Source organism: Molothrus aeneus, unplaced genomic scaffold (genome assembly GCF_037042795.1).
Source record: "Molothrus aeneus isolate 106 unplaced genomic scaffold, BPBGC_Maene_1.0 scaffold_30, whole genome shotgun sequence".
NCBI classification, from domain to species: Eukaryota; Metazoa; Chordata; class Aves; order Passeriformes; family Icteridae; genus Molothrus; species Molothrus aeneus.
Genome location: NW_027098964.1, coordinates 5,674,141 through 5,688,554, shown reverse-complemented (window position 1 = coordinate 5,688,554; position 14,414 = coordinate 5,674,141). Strand labels below are relative to the sequence as shown.

General features: G+C 54.1%; 1 protein-coding gene across 1 annotated transcript in view; it reads right to left on the bottom strand.

Moving 5' to 3' along the window:
* Nucleotides 1–14,414, bottom strand: part of LOC136569922 (adhesion G protein-coupled receptor L1-like) — a 54,421-nt gene that overhangs the window by 16,055 nt on the left and 23,952 nt on the right. Inside the window, exons 7-12 of the mRNA XM_066570276.1 lie at nt 13,651–13,754; nt 11,972–12,157; nt 8,841–8,879; nt 6,509–6,692; nt 2,697–2,819; nt 1,348–1,553 (exon numbers count right to left, since the gene is read on the bottom strand). Coding sequence (XP_066426373.1) covers nt 1,348–1,553; nt 2,697–2,819; nt 6,509–6,692; nt 8,841–8,879; nt 11,972–12,157; nt 13,651–13,754 — 842 coding nt within the window. The remainder of the gene's footprint in view (nt 1–1,347; nt 1,554–2,696; nt 2,820–6,508; nt 6,693–8,840; nt 8,880–11,971; nt 12,158–13,650; nt 13,755–14,414) is intronic.

Below are 14,414 nucleotides of genomic sequence, written 5' to 3'. Positions count from 1 at the left end.
AGTCTGGGAAATGGCGGAAAATTGGAGAAATGGGGGTTCCAAAGGGAAGGGGAAGGCTCAATCCCAATAATTCCAGAAGGAGGAGCTGGCCCCAAAGTGGTTCTTGGTCTGGGACAGAGGGAAATGGGGAAAAATTGGGGGAATGGGGAAAAATGGGGAAACGGGGAGAAAATGGGGGTCCCAGGGGCTCCCAAAAAGAGGGAGAGGGGCCCAATCCCAGTAATTGCAGGAGAAGCTGGCCCCAAAGGGGTTCTTGGTCTGGGAAATGGGGGATAATGAGGGAAATGGGAGGAAAATGGGGGTCCCAGAGGGTTCCAGGGGTCCCAGGGTGTCCCAATGAGAGAGGAGGGGCCCAATCTCCCCTCTCAATCTTTGGTCCCAAAGTGGTTCTTGGTCTGGGGGTCTGGGTGGGAAATGGGGGGTCCTGGGTGTGGGTTTGGAGGCCTGGGTGGGATTTTGGGGGTCTCGAGTGGTTCCCAGGTGCTGGGTGGGGTTTGGGGTGTCCTGGGAAGGTCCCCGGGTCCTGGGAGTGTGGTGAGGGCTCTGGGTGGGATTTTGGGGTTTGCACCCCGAGGTGGGGCAGGGTGGAGACCTCGAGGTGGGTCCAGGTGAAGTTTTGGATGTCCCAAAACATCCAAATTTGGGGATTTGGGGTCTCTGGGTGGGGTTTTTCGGGGTCTGGGTGGGTTTTTGGGGTCCTGGGTGGGTTTTTTAGGGGTATGTGAGGGGTTTTTGGGGCTCTGGATGGGTTTTGGGGGTTCTGGATGGGTTTTGGAGGCTCTGGGTGGGATTTTGGGGGTCACACCTTGAGGTGGGGCAGGGTGGAGACCTCGAGGTGGGTCCAGGTGAAGTTTTGGATGTCCCAAAGCATCCAAATTTGGGGATCTGGGCTCTCTGGGTACAGTTTTGAAGGTCCCAGGGAGTTTTGGGGTTCAAGATGGGCTTTTTGGGGGTCTGGGTGGATTTTTGGTGTTCTGGGTGGGGTTTTTGGTGTTTTGGGTGGGTTTGGGGAGGTCTGGGTGGGTTTCTGGGGTTCTAGGTTGGTTTTTTGGGAGTCTGGGTGGATTTTTTGGGGTTCTAGGTTGGTTTTTTTGGGGGTCTGGGTGGATTTTTGGGGTTCTCGGTGGGGTTTTTGGTGTTCTGGGTGGGTTTCTGGGGGTCTGGGTGGGTTTTTGGGGGTCTGGGTGGATTTTTGGGGTTCTGGGTGGGGTTTCTGGGGTTCTAGGTTGGTTTTTTGGGGGTCTGGGTGGATTTTTAGGGTTCTAGGTTGGTTTTTTGGGGGTCTGGGTGGATTTTTGGGGTTCTGGTGGGTTTTTGAGGTTCTGGGTGGGTTTCTGGGGGTCGCACCTCCAGGTGGGGCAGGGTGAAGACCACAGGGTCCCGCAGGAAGACCCTGCTGGACTCTTTGTTGATGGAGGCGGCGATGACCTGGGAGTTGACCACGAGCTGGGGGGCGCGAGGCCCCCCGTCCCCGCCCAGGCGCACGGTGGCGTTCTCGGTGGGCAGGAACAGCCCCAGGTTGTTATACAGGATGAAGACAACCTTCACCACCCCTGGGGAGACAGAGGGTGAGAGACACCCCAAAAACACCCTAAATACCCCAAAAAACACCCCAGAAACACCCAGAGCCCCCTTCACCCCCCGTGGGGAGACAGAGGGTGAGAGACACCCCAAAAACACCCAAAAAACACCCCAAAAACACCCACCAAAAACATCTCAAAAACACCCCAAAAACACCCCAAAAAACACCCCAGAAACACCCAGAGCCCCCCTTCACCACCCGTGGGGAGACAGAGGGTGAGAGACACCCCAAAAATACCCCCAAAAAAACACCCTCGGAACACCCCCCAAAACACCCCAAAGACATCTCAAAAACACCCCAAAAACACCCCAAAAAACCACCCCAAAAACACCCAGAGTCCCCCCTTCACCACCCCTGGGGAGACAGCAGGTCACCCAAAAACACCCAAACACCCAAAAAACACCCCCAAACACGCCAAACACACCCCCAAAAACACCCCAGAGACACCCCCAAACACACCCCAAAACCACCCACACCCCCCTTCACCACCCCTGGGGGAGCTGCAGGTCAGAGACCCCCCCCGGCCATTCCAGCTGCTCTGAGGGGACCCCATTTCCCCAGGACCCCTAAACCCCCCCAAACCACCCCCAAATCCCCCAGCCCCCCCCAGTGTGTCCCTCCCCCATTCCTGTTGCTCTTTTTGGGGGGCCTCTGGGCGCCCCCCAAACCCCCCAAGCCCCCCAAGCCCCCCAGACACTCAGGACCCCTCAGGATCCCCCCCAGAACCCCGAGGACTCCCCTGGACCCCCAGATCTGCCCCCTCCTCACCGTTCCTGCTGCTCTGTTTGAGCCCTAAACCCCCCAGGCCCCCCAAACCCCCCCAAACCCACCAAGCCCCCCAGGACACCCCCAGAGCCCCAGACATGCCCCCCCTCACTGTTCCTGCTGTTCTGTTTGGGGGTGCTCTGGGGTGCCCCAAAATCCCTCAAACTCCCCTCAATCCCCCCAAGCCCACCAAGCCCCCAGGACCCTCCAGACCCCCAAATTTCCCCCTCCCTCACCGTTCCTGCTGTTCTGTTTGGGGGTGCTCTGGGTGCCCCAAACCCCCCAACCCCCCCAAACCCCCCAGGACCCCCAGGACCCCCCAGGAGCCCCAGATCTGCCCCCTCCTCACCGTTCCTGCTGTTCTGTTTGAGGGTGCTGGCCGAGAGCTGGATGGAGCCGTCACCCCCCAGCTCCTGCGGGAACACGAGCTCCTGGAGGGGCCCCTCGGTGTTGAGCACCGACACCTCCAGCACTGGGGGAAACAGGGAAAAAACATGGAAAATATGGAAAAAACCCATGGAAAATATGGAAAAAACCCCATGGAAAATACAGAAAAACCCCCATGGAAAAAAACCCTGGAAAATATGGGAAAAACCCCATGGAAAATACAGAAAAACCCCCATGGAAAATATGGGAAAGAACCCCATGGAAAATATGGAAAAAAAACCCATGGAAAATACAGAAAAACCCCCATGGAAAAAAACCCTGGAAAATATGGAAAAAACCCCATGGAAAATACGGAAAAAACCCCATGGAAAAAACCCCTGGAAAATATGGAAAAAACCCCATGGAAAATACGGAAAGAACCCCATGGAAAATATGGAAAGAACCCCATGGAAAATATGGAAAAAAACCCATGGAAAATATGGGAAAAACCCCATGGAAAATACAGAAAAACCCCCATGGAAAAAAACCCTGGAAAATATGGGAAAAAAACCTCATGGAAAATATGGGAAAGAGCCCCATGGAAAATATGGAAAAAAACCCATGGAAAATATGGGAAAAAAACCCCATGGAAAATATGGGAAAAAACCCATGGAAAATATGGGAAAAAAACCCACGGAAAAAACCCCATGGAAAATATGGAAAGAACAAGGAAAATATGGAGAAAACCAGGAAAAAACACAGAAAACAGGAGCTCCTGGAGGGGCCCCTCGGTGTTGAGCACTGACACCTCCAGCACTGGGGGAAACAGGGAAAAAACATGGAAAATATGGAAAAAACCCCATGGAAAATATGGGAAAAACCCCATGGAAAATATGGAAAAAACCCCATGGAAAATACAGAAAAACCCCCATGGAAAAAAACCCTGGAAAATATGGGAAAAAAACCCCATGGAAAATATGGGAAAGAACCCCATGGAAAATATGGAAAAAAACCTCATGGAAAATATGGGAAAAAACCCATGGAAAATATGGAAAAAAAAACCATTGAAAAAACCCCATGGAAAATATGGAAAGAACAAGGAAAATATGGAGAAAACCAGAAAAAACACAGAAAACAGGAGCTCCTGGAGGGGCCCCTCGGTGTTGAGCACTGACACCTCCAGCACTGGGGGAAACAGGGAAAAAACATGGAAAATATGGAAAAAACCCCATGGAAAATATGGGAAAAACCCCATGGAAAATATGGAAAAAAACCCATGGAAAATACAGAAAAACCCCCATGGAAAAAAACCCTGGAAAATATGGGAAAAAAACCCCATGGAAAATATGGGAAAGAACCCCATGGAAAATATGGAAAAAAACCCATGGAAAATATGGGAAAAAACCCATGGAAAATATGGAAAAAAAAAACCATTGAAAAAACCCCATGGAAAATATGGAAAGAACAAGGAAAATATGGAGAAAACCAGAAAAAACACAGAAAACAGGAGCTCCTGGAGGGGCCCCTCGGTGTTGAGCACTGACACCTCCAGCACTGGGGGGAAACAGGGAAAAAACATGGAAAATATGGAAAAAAAAACCCATGGAAAATATGGGAAAAAACCCCATGGAAAATATGGGAAAGAACCCCATGGAAAATATGGAAAAAAACCCATGGAAAATACAGAAAAACCCCCATGGAAAAAAACCCTGGAAAATATGGAAAAAACCCCATGGAAAATACAGAAAGAACCCCATGGAAAATATGGAAAAAAACCTCATGGAAAATATGGGGAAAAAAAACCACGGAAAAGATGGAAAAACCCCCATGGAAAATATGGAAAAAAACCCATGGAAAAACCCCATGGAAAATATGGAAAAAACCCCATGGAAAATACGGAAAGAACCCCATGGAAAATATGGGAAAAAAACCCATGGAAAATATGGGGAAAAAAAACACGGAAAAGATGGAAAAAACCCACAGAAAATATGGAAAAAACCCCATGGAAAAACCCCCATGGAAAATATGGAAAAAAAACCCATGGAAGATATGGAAAAAACCCCATGGAAAAAAAACCCATGGAAGATATGGAAAAAACCCCATGGAAAATATGGAAAGAACAAGGAAAATATGGAGAAAACCAGGAAAAAACACAGAAAACAGGAGCTCCTGGTTGAGCACCGACACCTCCAGAACTGCCAAAAACAGGGATAAAACATGGAAAATATTGAAAGAACATGGAAAAAAGCATAGAAAATATGGAAAAAAACATGAAAAAACCATGGAAAATATGGGAAAAGCATGGAAAATATAGAAAAAAAGTGGAAATATGGAAAGAACATGGAAAAAAACATGGAAAATATGGAAAAAAAACATGGAAAACCACAGAAAACATGAGCTCCTGGATGAGACCCTGGGTGTTGAGCACCGACACCTCCAGCGCTGCCAAAAACAGGGAAAAAACATGGAAAATATGGGAAACCATGGAAAATATGGGAATAAACCCATGGAAAATATGGAAAAAGCCATGGAAAAAAACCCATGGAAAATATGGAAAAAAACCCCATGGAAGATATGGAAAAAACCCCATGGAAAAAAACCCCATGGAAAATATGGGAATAAACCCATGGAAAATATGGAAAAAGCCATGGAAAAACATGGAAAAAGACATGGGAAATATGCAAAAATATGCAAAACAGGATCTCCTGGAGCAGCTCCTCAATGTTCAGCAACAACACTTCCAGAACTGCCAGAAACAGGGAAAAACCCAGAAAATATGGAAAAATGTAGAAAAACCATGGAAAACACGAGCTCCTGGAGGGCACCCTTGGTGCTGAGCACCGACACCTCCAGCACTGGGGGAAAACAGGGAAAAAGCATGGAAAATATGGAGAAAAACCCCATGGAAAATATGGAAAAAGCATGGAAAAAAACATGGAAAATATGGAAAAAACTCCATAGAAAACATGGAAAGAACATGGAAAATATGGAAAAAAACCCATAGAAAATATGGAAAGAACATGGAAAACAGGGAAAACTGGGGATTAGGGATTGGGGATTTGGGATTTGGGACTGGGGATTTGGGATTGGAATCGGGAATTTGGGATTTGAAATTGGGAATTTGGGATTTGGATGGGGGATTTGGGATTGGGAATTTGGAATTCAGAATTTGGGAATTTGCATTTGGGATTGGGAATTTGGGAATTTGCATTTGGGATTGGGAATTAGGGATTTGGGAATTTGGAATTTGGAATTGGGAATTTGGGATAGGGATTGCGGATTTGGGACTGGGGATTGGGGATTTCGGATTGGAACTTTGGGAATTTGCATTTAAGATTGAGAATTTGGGATTTGGGAATTTGAGAGTTTGGGATTGGGGATTTGGGCATTTGGGATTTCGGGTTTGGGATGGGGAATTTGGGATTTAGGATTGATCTTGGGGATTTGGGATTGGGAATTAGGATTGGATTGGGATTGGGACATTGGAATGCTGGGATATTGGGACATTGGGACATTGGGGTCTCTCACGAACAACGGGTACCGCAAGGAGGGGACGGGGCGGGCAGGAGGAGCCCGCGGGGACCCCAGGGAGGGGTTTGGGGTGTGTGTGGGGCCCGTGGGGCTGACCCAGGTTCGGACCCCAGGGAGGGGTTTGGGGTGTGTGTGGGGCCCGCGGGGCTGACCCAGGTTCGGACCCCAGGGAGGGGTTTGGGGTGTGTGTGGGGCCCATGGGGCTGACCCAGGTTCGGACCCCAGGGAGGGGTTTGGGGTGTGTGTGGGGCCCGCGGGGCTGACCCAGGTTCTGTCGGGCGGCCAGGAAGCGCGCGGGCTCCTTGACGTTGTCGGCGAGCAGGAAGGCGCCCTCCTCGAGCACGTCCAGCAGCATGGTGGCCGTGTGCGCCTGCTCCGAGCCGTTCATGTCCCGCCACGACTCCAGCGCCTCCGGACGCAGCAGGTTGTCCACGGCCTCCACCACGGCCTGCGGGGCGGGCGGGGTTGGGACACGCCCAGGGACACGCCCAGGGACACGCCCAGGGACACACCCAGCCCCCACGGCCTCCACCATGGCCTGCGGGGCGGGCGGGGTTGGGACACGCCCAGGGACACGCCCAGGGACACACCCAGGGTCACACCCAGGGACACACCCAGCCCCCATGGCCTCCACCACGGCCTGCGGGGCAGGCGGGGTTGGGACATGCCCAGGGACACGCCCAGGGACACGCCCAGGGACACACCCAGGGACACACCCAGGGACACACCCAGGGACATACCCAGGGTCACACCCAGGGACACACCGAGGTACACGCCCACAGACACACCCAGGGACACACCCAGGGACACGCCCAGGGACACGCCCAGGGACACGCCCAGGGATGCATCCAGGGTGGCACCCAGGGACACGCCCAGGGACACATCCAGGGACACACCCAGGGACACACCCAGGGACACACCCAAGGACACACCCAGGGACACACCCAGGGACACGCCCAGGGACACGCCCAGGGACACACCCAAGGACACACCCAGGGACACGCCCACGGACACACCCGTGGACACGCCCACAGACACACCCAGGGACACGCCCACGGACACACCCAGGGACACGCCCACGGACATGCCCAGGGTGACATACAGGGACACACCCTGGGACATGCCCAGGGACACACCCAGGGACACACCCAACCCCTACGGCCTCCACCTGCAGGATGGGCAGGGTGGGTGGGGCTGGGACACGCCCAGGGACACACCCAGGGACACACCCAGGGATACGCCCAGGGACACCCCCAGGGTGACATCCAGGGACACACCCAGCCCCCACGGCCTCCACATGGCCTGCGGGATGGGCGGGGTTGGGACACGCCCAGGTACACACCCAGGGAAAGGCCCAGGGTCACACCCACCCCCTACAGCCTGCAGGACAGGCAGGGTGGGGCAGGGTTGGGACACGCCCAGGGACACGCCCTGGGGACACACCCAGGGTCACGCCCATCCCCCAGGGCCTCTAGCATGGCCTGCAGCATGGGTGGGGTGGGTGGGGCTGCAACACACACGGGGACACGCCCAGGGGACACGCCCAGGGACACACCCACCCCCCACAGCCTCCATCATGGCCTGAGGGATGGGCGGGGCTGGGACACACCCAGGGTGACACCCAAGGTGACACCCAGGGACACACCCAGGGACACACCCAAGGGACACACCCAAGAGGCACGCCCAGAGAGACACGCCCAAGGGGCACACGCAAGTGACATGCCCAATGGGACACGCCCAAAGGGACCCACCCAAATGCCACATCCACCCAGGATGGGCTCCGCCCATTGATGCCCATCCCCCAGGTCTCCAGCACTGCCCTGGGTGTGGCCATGTCCAACCCCAGGGACACGCCCACCCAGACAGATCCTGCCCATGTGACACACCCACCCAAACACACCACACCCATGGGACACACCCACCCAATTGGAACACACCCAAGAGACACACCCACCCAGTCAGACCACACCCAAGGGACACACCCACCCAAACACACCACACCCATGGGACACACCCACCCAATTGGACCACACCCAAGGGACACACCCACCCAGTCAGACCACACCCATGGGACACACCCACCCAGCCAGACCACACCCAAGGGACACACCCACCCAATTGGACCACACCCAAGGGACACACCCACACAGCCAGACCACACCCATGGGACACACCCACCCAATTGGACCACACCCAAGGGACACACCCACCCAGTCAGACCACACCCATGGGACACGCCCACACAGGCCACTCCCATGGGACATATCCTTCCAGGCTCCACCCATCCTCTCTAAGCCCCACCCATGACAACACCTCCCAAAACCCCCAGACCCCACCCATGCTGGCCGGGCCCATCTCCCAAAGCCCCGCCCACCTAAGCTCACCCCCCATGCCATGCCCATGTAGACTCCACCTCCCTGAATAAGCCCCACCCACCAACACAGGGTCCACCCATTTCATGGCCCTGTCCTTGACACACACACCCCCTAAAGCCCCACCCACAGCCCCACAAGCCCTGCCCACCACACCCTGACCACACCCACACAAGCCCCTCCCATTGCACACGGCCACACCCCCCGCAGGCCACGCCCCTCACCTTGATGTAATCCTTGCAGGTTCGCTCCCGTTTGTGCATCTGGGTGGGAAATAAAGGGGGGGAGGGGACACCCAGGTGAGGGGGTGGGACCCCAAAACCTGCACCGAGAGCACCCCAAAATCCACAACAGGATCCTCCCAAAATCCGGGAAATAACCCCAACATTTGGGGCAGAACAACCCCAACATTTGGGGCAGAACAACCCCAAAATCTGGGGCAGAAAAACCCCAACATTTGGGGCAGGACTCCCAAATGTGGGACTGGAGAAGGGGCCTGGCACAGTCACTCCAAAAGTTTTGCAGGAGCACCCCAAAATTCAGGTCAGGGCACGTTTGATCTCTAGAAAAGGAGCCTCTCAACATTTGGGCCAGGACAACCCCGAAATTCAGGGCAGAAACCCCAAAATTGGCCAAAACTCTCAAAAATAGGGTTCAGGTTCTGGAGCTGGGGAACCCCAAAATTGGGGCACAGGCAGGAGTTCCCCCTTGGCCACCCCACCCCTCAACAGAGTGACCCCAAATTCGAGGTTTTGGGTCCCACCTTGTCCTCATTCTTTCTGTAACTTCCTCATTTGGTGCGAGAAGCTCCCAAACTTTTTTATTTTAAATTAAGAAAATCTCTGTAACATTAACAAAAAACCCCACTTCTCTCTCTAAATAAACTAAAAAAAAATTAAAATAATAAACTAACTAAAATTTTAAATTTTTTCTTTATATTTTCTTTCTTTCTATATATATCAGAAAAAAAATATTTTAAAAAATTTGAAAATTTTATTCTAATTCCTATTACTCTCTTTTAATCACTAGTAATAATTTTTTCTTTATATCCTTTGAAAGTTTTAAACCTACCTTACCTTTCTCCTAAACCTCCCTCACAACAAAAAATAAACACTAATAATTAACTAGAATTATAGTTAATAATAATAATAATAATAATAATAATAATAATAATAATAATAATAATAATAATAATAATAATAATAATAATACATATTAAAATTTATATATCATTATAATAATGTAATATTATATATTGTATTAGACATTTACATTATATATTATACATTATACATTATGTACTATTAATTATGTTAAATACATTATATTATATATATTCTATATTCTATATTCTATAAAATATAAAATATATTCTATATAATACATTATATATTATATATTCTATATAACATATTATATATTATATATTATATATTATATATTATATATTATATATTATATATTATATATTATATATTATATATTATATATTATATATTATATATTATATATTATATATTATATATTGTGGTTGGATATATTAATATATAATATATCCTTTATAATATAATGTGTATTAAATAATAATAGAAATATGAATTAAATAATAAATATAAATTAAATAATAATACAAATACTAACAATTAACTAGTAGTTAATACTAATGATTAAATACTAATAATTTAAATAATAAATACTAACAATTAACCAACACTAAAACCACCACGCTCATTAGCACATTACCCAAAATCCCTAAAAATTATGAAAAATTTGAAACTAACAACCCAAAACCACTACAGGCTCCCACCTTGCTGCAGTTTTTCTGGTGCTCAGAACCCCTCGAGCTCAGTCCCCTCTGCTCTCCCTCAGTCCCCCTTTCTGAACCCCAAATCTGAATTTTGGGGTCCCACCTGTTCCCCCTCAGTCCCCCTTTGGGCTGAACCCCAAATCAGAGTTTTGGGGTCACACCTTGCTGTGGGTCCTGTTGCAGCTCTGCCTTTTTTTGCTGCTCAGAGCCCCTTGACCTCTGTCCCCTCCCGGTCCCTCCTGTTGCCCCTCAGTTCTTTTTTGGGGCAAACCCCAAATCTGGGTTTTGGGGTCCCCAGATTTTTCCCCTTGAGCAGTGCCTGCAGCTGCACATCCAGGACGTGCCACAGCCGTGTCCCCATCTCTGTCCCCCTCCCCCCCAGCCATCTGAACCCCAAATTGGGGTTTGGGGGTCCCACCTTGCTGTGGATTTTCCCCCTGAATGGGCACAGGGCCTGGAGCTGCACATCCAGGACGTGCCACGGCTGTGTCCCCATCGCTCCCTGCACCCCACTTTGGGCTGAACCCCAAATCCGGGTTTTGGGGTCCTACCTGTTCCTCCCGCCCCCCCAGCAGTCTGTACCCCAAATGGGGCTTTTGGGGTTCCACCTTGTTGTAGTTTTTCCCCATGGACTCCCTCTCAAGTGGGTGCAGCGCCTCCAGCTCCGTGTCCAGGACACACCAGGGCTGTGTCCCAATTCCTCCCTGTCCATCCCCTGCCCTCCCTTTGGGCCAAACCCCAAATCCGGGTTTTGGGGTCGCAGCTGCTCCCTCTGCCCCCTAGTAGTCTGAACCCCAAATGGGGCTTTTGGGGTCGCACCTTGTTGTAGTTTTTGCCCGCAGACTCCCTCTTGAGCGGGCGCAGCGCCTGCAGCTGCACACCCAGGATGCGCCACCACCGTGTCCCCACTGTCCCCTGCCTGTCCCCGGCCCATCCCCTTTGGGCTGGACCCCAAATTTGTGTTTTGGGGTCGCACCTTGTTGTAGCTTTTCCAGGACGCGCCACTACCACGTCCCCATCGCTCCCTGCCTGTCCCCTGTCCCCCAGCGGTCTAAACACCAAATTTGGATTTTGGGGTCGCACCTTGTTGTAGTTTTTCCCTGCTGATTCCCTCTCGAGCGGGCACAGAGCCTGCAGCTGTGTGTCCAGGACACACCAGGGCTGTGTCCCAATTACTCCCTGTCCATCCCCTGCCCTCCCTTTGGGCTGTACCCCAAATCTGTGTTTTGGGGTCGCACCTTGTTGTAGTTTTTGCCCACAGACTCCCTCTTGAGCAGGCACAGCCCCTGCAGCTGCACACCCAGGACGCGCCACCACCACGTCCCCACTGTCCCCTGCCTGTCCCCTGCTCCCCCAGCGGTCTAAACACCAAATTTGGATTTTGGGGTCGCACCTTGTTGTAGTTTTTCCCTGCTGACTCCCTCTCGAGCGGGCGCAACGCCTGCAGCTGTGTGTCCAGGACACACCAGTGCCGTGTCCCCATCGCTCCCTGCCTGTCCCCTGCCCCCCCAGCCGCCTGTACCCCAAATTTGTGTTTTGGGGCCGCACCTTGTTGTAGTTTTTGCCGGCTGACTCCCTCTCGAGCGGGCGCAGCGCCTGCAGCTGCGCGTCCAGGATGTCCAGGAGCTGCTCCAGCAGCCGCACGGCCGAGCTGACGTCCCCCGCGAACACCGGGCCCCGCGTGTGCCGCGCCAGCTCCCCCGCGATGGACGCCGCGTTCTCCCCGCTCTTGATCTGCGGCCACCAACGGGGCTCAGGGGGGCCCCGGTGTCCCCCGGGGTCAGGGGGGGCACCCGGTGTCCCCCAGGGGGTTTGGGGGGGCGCCCATGGGTCAGGGGGGACCCCTATGTCTCCTGGGGGAACTGGGGTGGGGGGGTTAAAGGGGGCTCTGGGGGGGCTTCCTGATATCCCCCGGGGGGTTTGGGGGTGCACCCACAGGTCAGGGGGGGTCCCCAATATCCCCCAGGGAGTTACAGAGGGTCTGGGGGGCACCAGCGGCTCAGGGGGGGCTCCCCAATATCCCCCAGCGAGTTTGGGGGATCTTGGAGGGGGTAGAGGGAGTCTGGGGGGCTCCCTGATATCGCCCAGGGGGTCAGGGGGGCACCCATGGGCCCGATGTCCCCCAGGGCTTTGAGGGAGCACCCATGAGTCAGGGGAGTCCCCAGTGAACCCCAGGGGGTTCGGGGGGCACCCATGGGTCAGGGGAGTCCCCGGTGAACACCAAGGGGGTTCAGGGGGGCACTCCTGGGTCAGGGGGGTCCCCGATATCCCCCAGGATGTTTGGGAGATTTGGAGGGGGGTTAGAGGAGGTCTGAGAGGGGGTTTGGGGGACCCCCTGAACGAGGATCAACCCCCACACCTGTGGGGTGGGGATGCTCTGAGGGGTCTCTTAGGGGGGTTTTGGGGGGTTACAGGGGGTCTGGGGGGCTCCCCTAAATCCCACAGGGGTCCTGGGGGACCCCTGAGTGAGGATCAGCCAGGCCTGTGGGGTGGGGATGCTCTGAGGGGTCTCTTAGGAGGGTTTTGGGGTTACAGGGGGTCTGGGGGACCTGCAGGGGGTTGGGGGGGCACCCCCACATCCCCCAGGGGCTGGGGAGGGTCGGGGACCCCCAGAGTGGGAGCAGCCCCTGCCGAGGGAGGGACACCCCAGGAGCCTCCAGGGAGGGGTTTGGGGGTCCCAGGGGACTGGGGGGGGTCCCCAGGGTGGTCCCGGGGTGGGGGGGGGTCACTGGGACAGGGAGGGTCCCAAGGTGGGTCCCCAGCTCAGGGAGTCCCCATTCTCAGGGTGTCCCCACTTTGGGGGGTCCCTGTTTGGGAGGGTCCCCATTTGGGGAGGTCCCTGTTTTGGGGTATCTTCATTTAGGGGGGGGGTTCCTCATGGGGGGGGGGGTCCCGTTTTGGGAGTGTATTTTAGGGGGTCCCTGCTTGGGGGGGCATCGTTAGAGGGTACCCCGATTTCTGGGGGGTCCCGTTTTTGGGGGATTCCTGTTTGGGGGTGCCCCCTTTGGCTGGATCCCAGTTTGGGGGATTCCTGTTTAGGGCTGTCCCCCTTTAGGGGGTTCCAGCTTTTGGGGGATTTCTGTTTGGGGGTGCCCCCTTTGGGCGGGTCCCATTTTGGGGGTTTCCTGTTTAGGGCTGTCCCCATTTCTGGGGGGGTCCCAGTTTTAGGAGATTTCTATTTAAGGGTGTCCCCTTTGGGCGGGTCCCGTTTTGGGGTCCCCCGGTACCTTCTGGGCCACCTGGTTCACCCAGGGGCTGGTGCAGTTGCTCAGGTCGGGCCCGCGGGGGTTCCACACCCCCAGCCCCAGCAGGCACTGGAAGGAGGCGATGCCTGGGGGGCACAGGGGGGCTCAGGGGGGCTCAGGGGGACCCCACATCTCCCCTGGCTCTCCCAGTGCCCCCTCCCCACCCCCAAGAGCCCCAGAACCCCCCCAAAATCCCCAAAATCCCCCATAGCCCCCAGTTCCCCCGTAGCCTGCAGGACCTCCCAGCACTCAACGGACCCTCCAGAAGCCCCCAGACCCCATCCAGTTCCCTCCAGTGCCCCCAATTCCCTCCCAGTCCACCCAGTCCCCCCATTCCCCCAATCCCCCCAAGTCTCTCCCATTCCCCCCAATCCCCCCAATCCCCCCAATCCCCCCCCATTCCCCCCAATCCCCCCAATCCCCCCATTCCCCCCAATCCCCCCAGTGTCCCCAGTCCCCCCATTCCCCCCATTCCCCCCAGTCCCCTGAGTGCCCCCAATCCCCCCCAATCCCCCATTCCCCCCATTCCCCCCAATCCCCTGAGTGCCCCCAATCCCCCCCAATCCCCCCATTCCCCCCAATCCCCCCAGTGCCCCCAGTCCCCCCAATCCCCCCCCATTCCCCCCAATCCCCCCAGTCCCCCCAATCCCCCCCAATCCCCCCCATTCCCCCCAATCCCCCCCCAATCCCCCCAGTGCCCCCAATCCCCCCATTCCCCCCATTCCCCCCAATCCCCCCAATCCCCC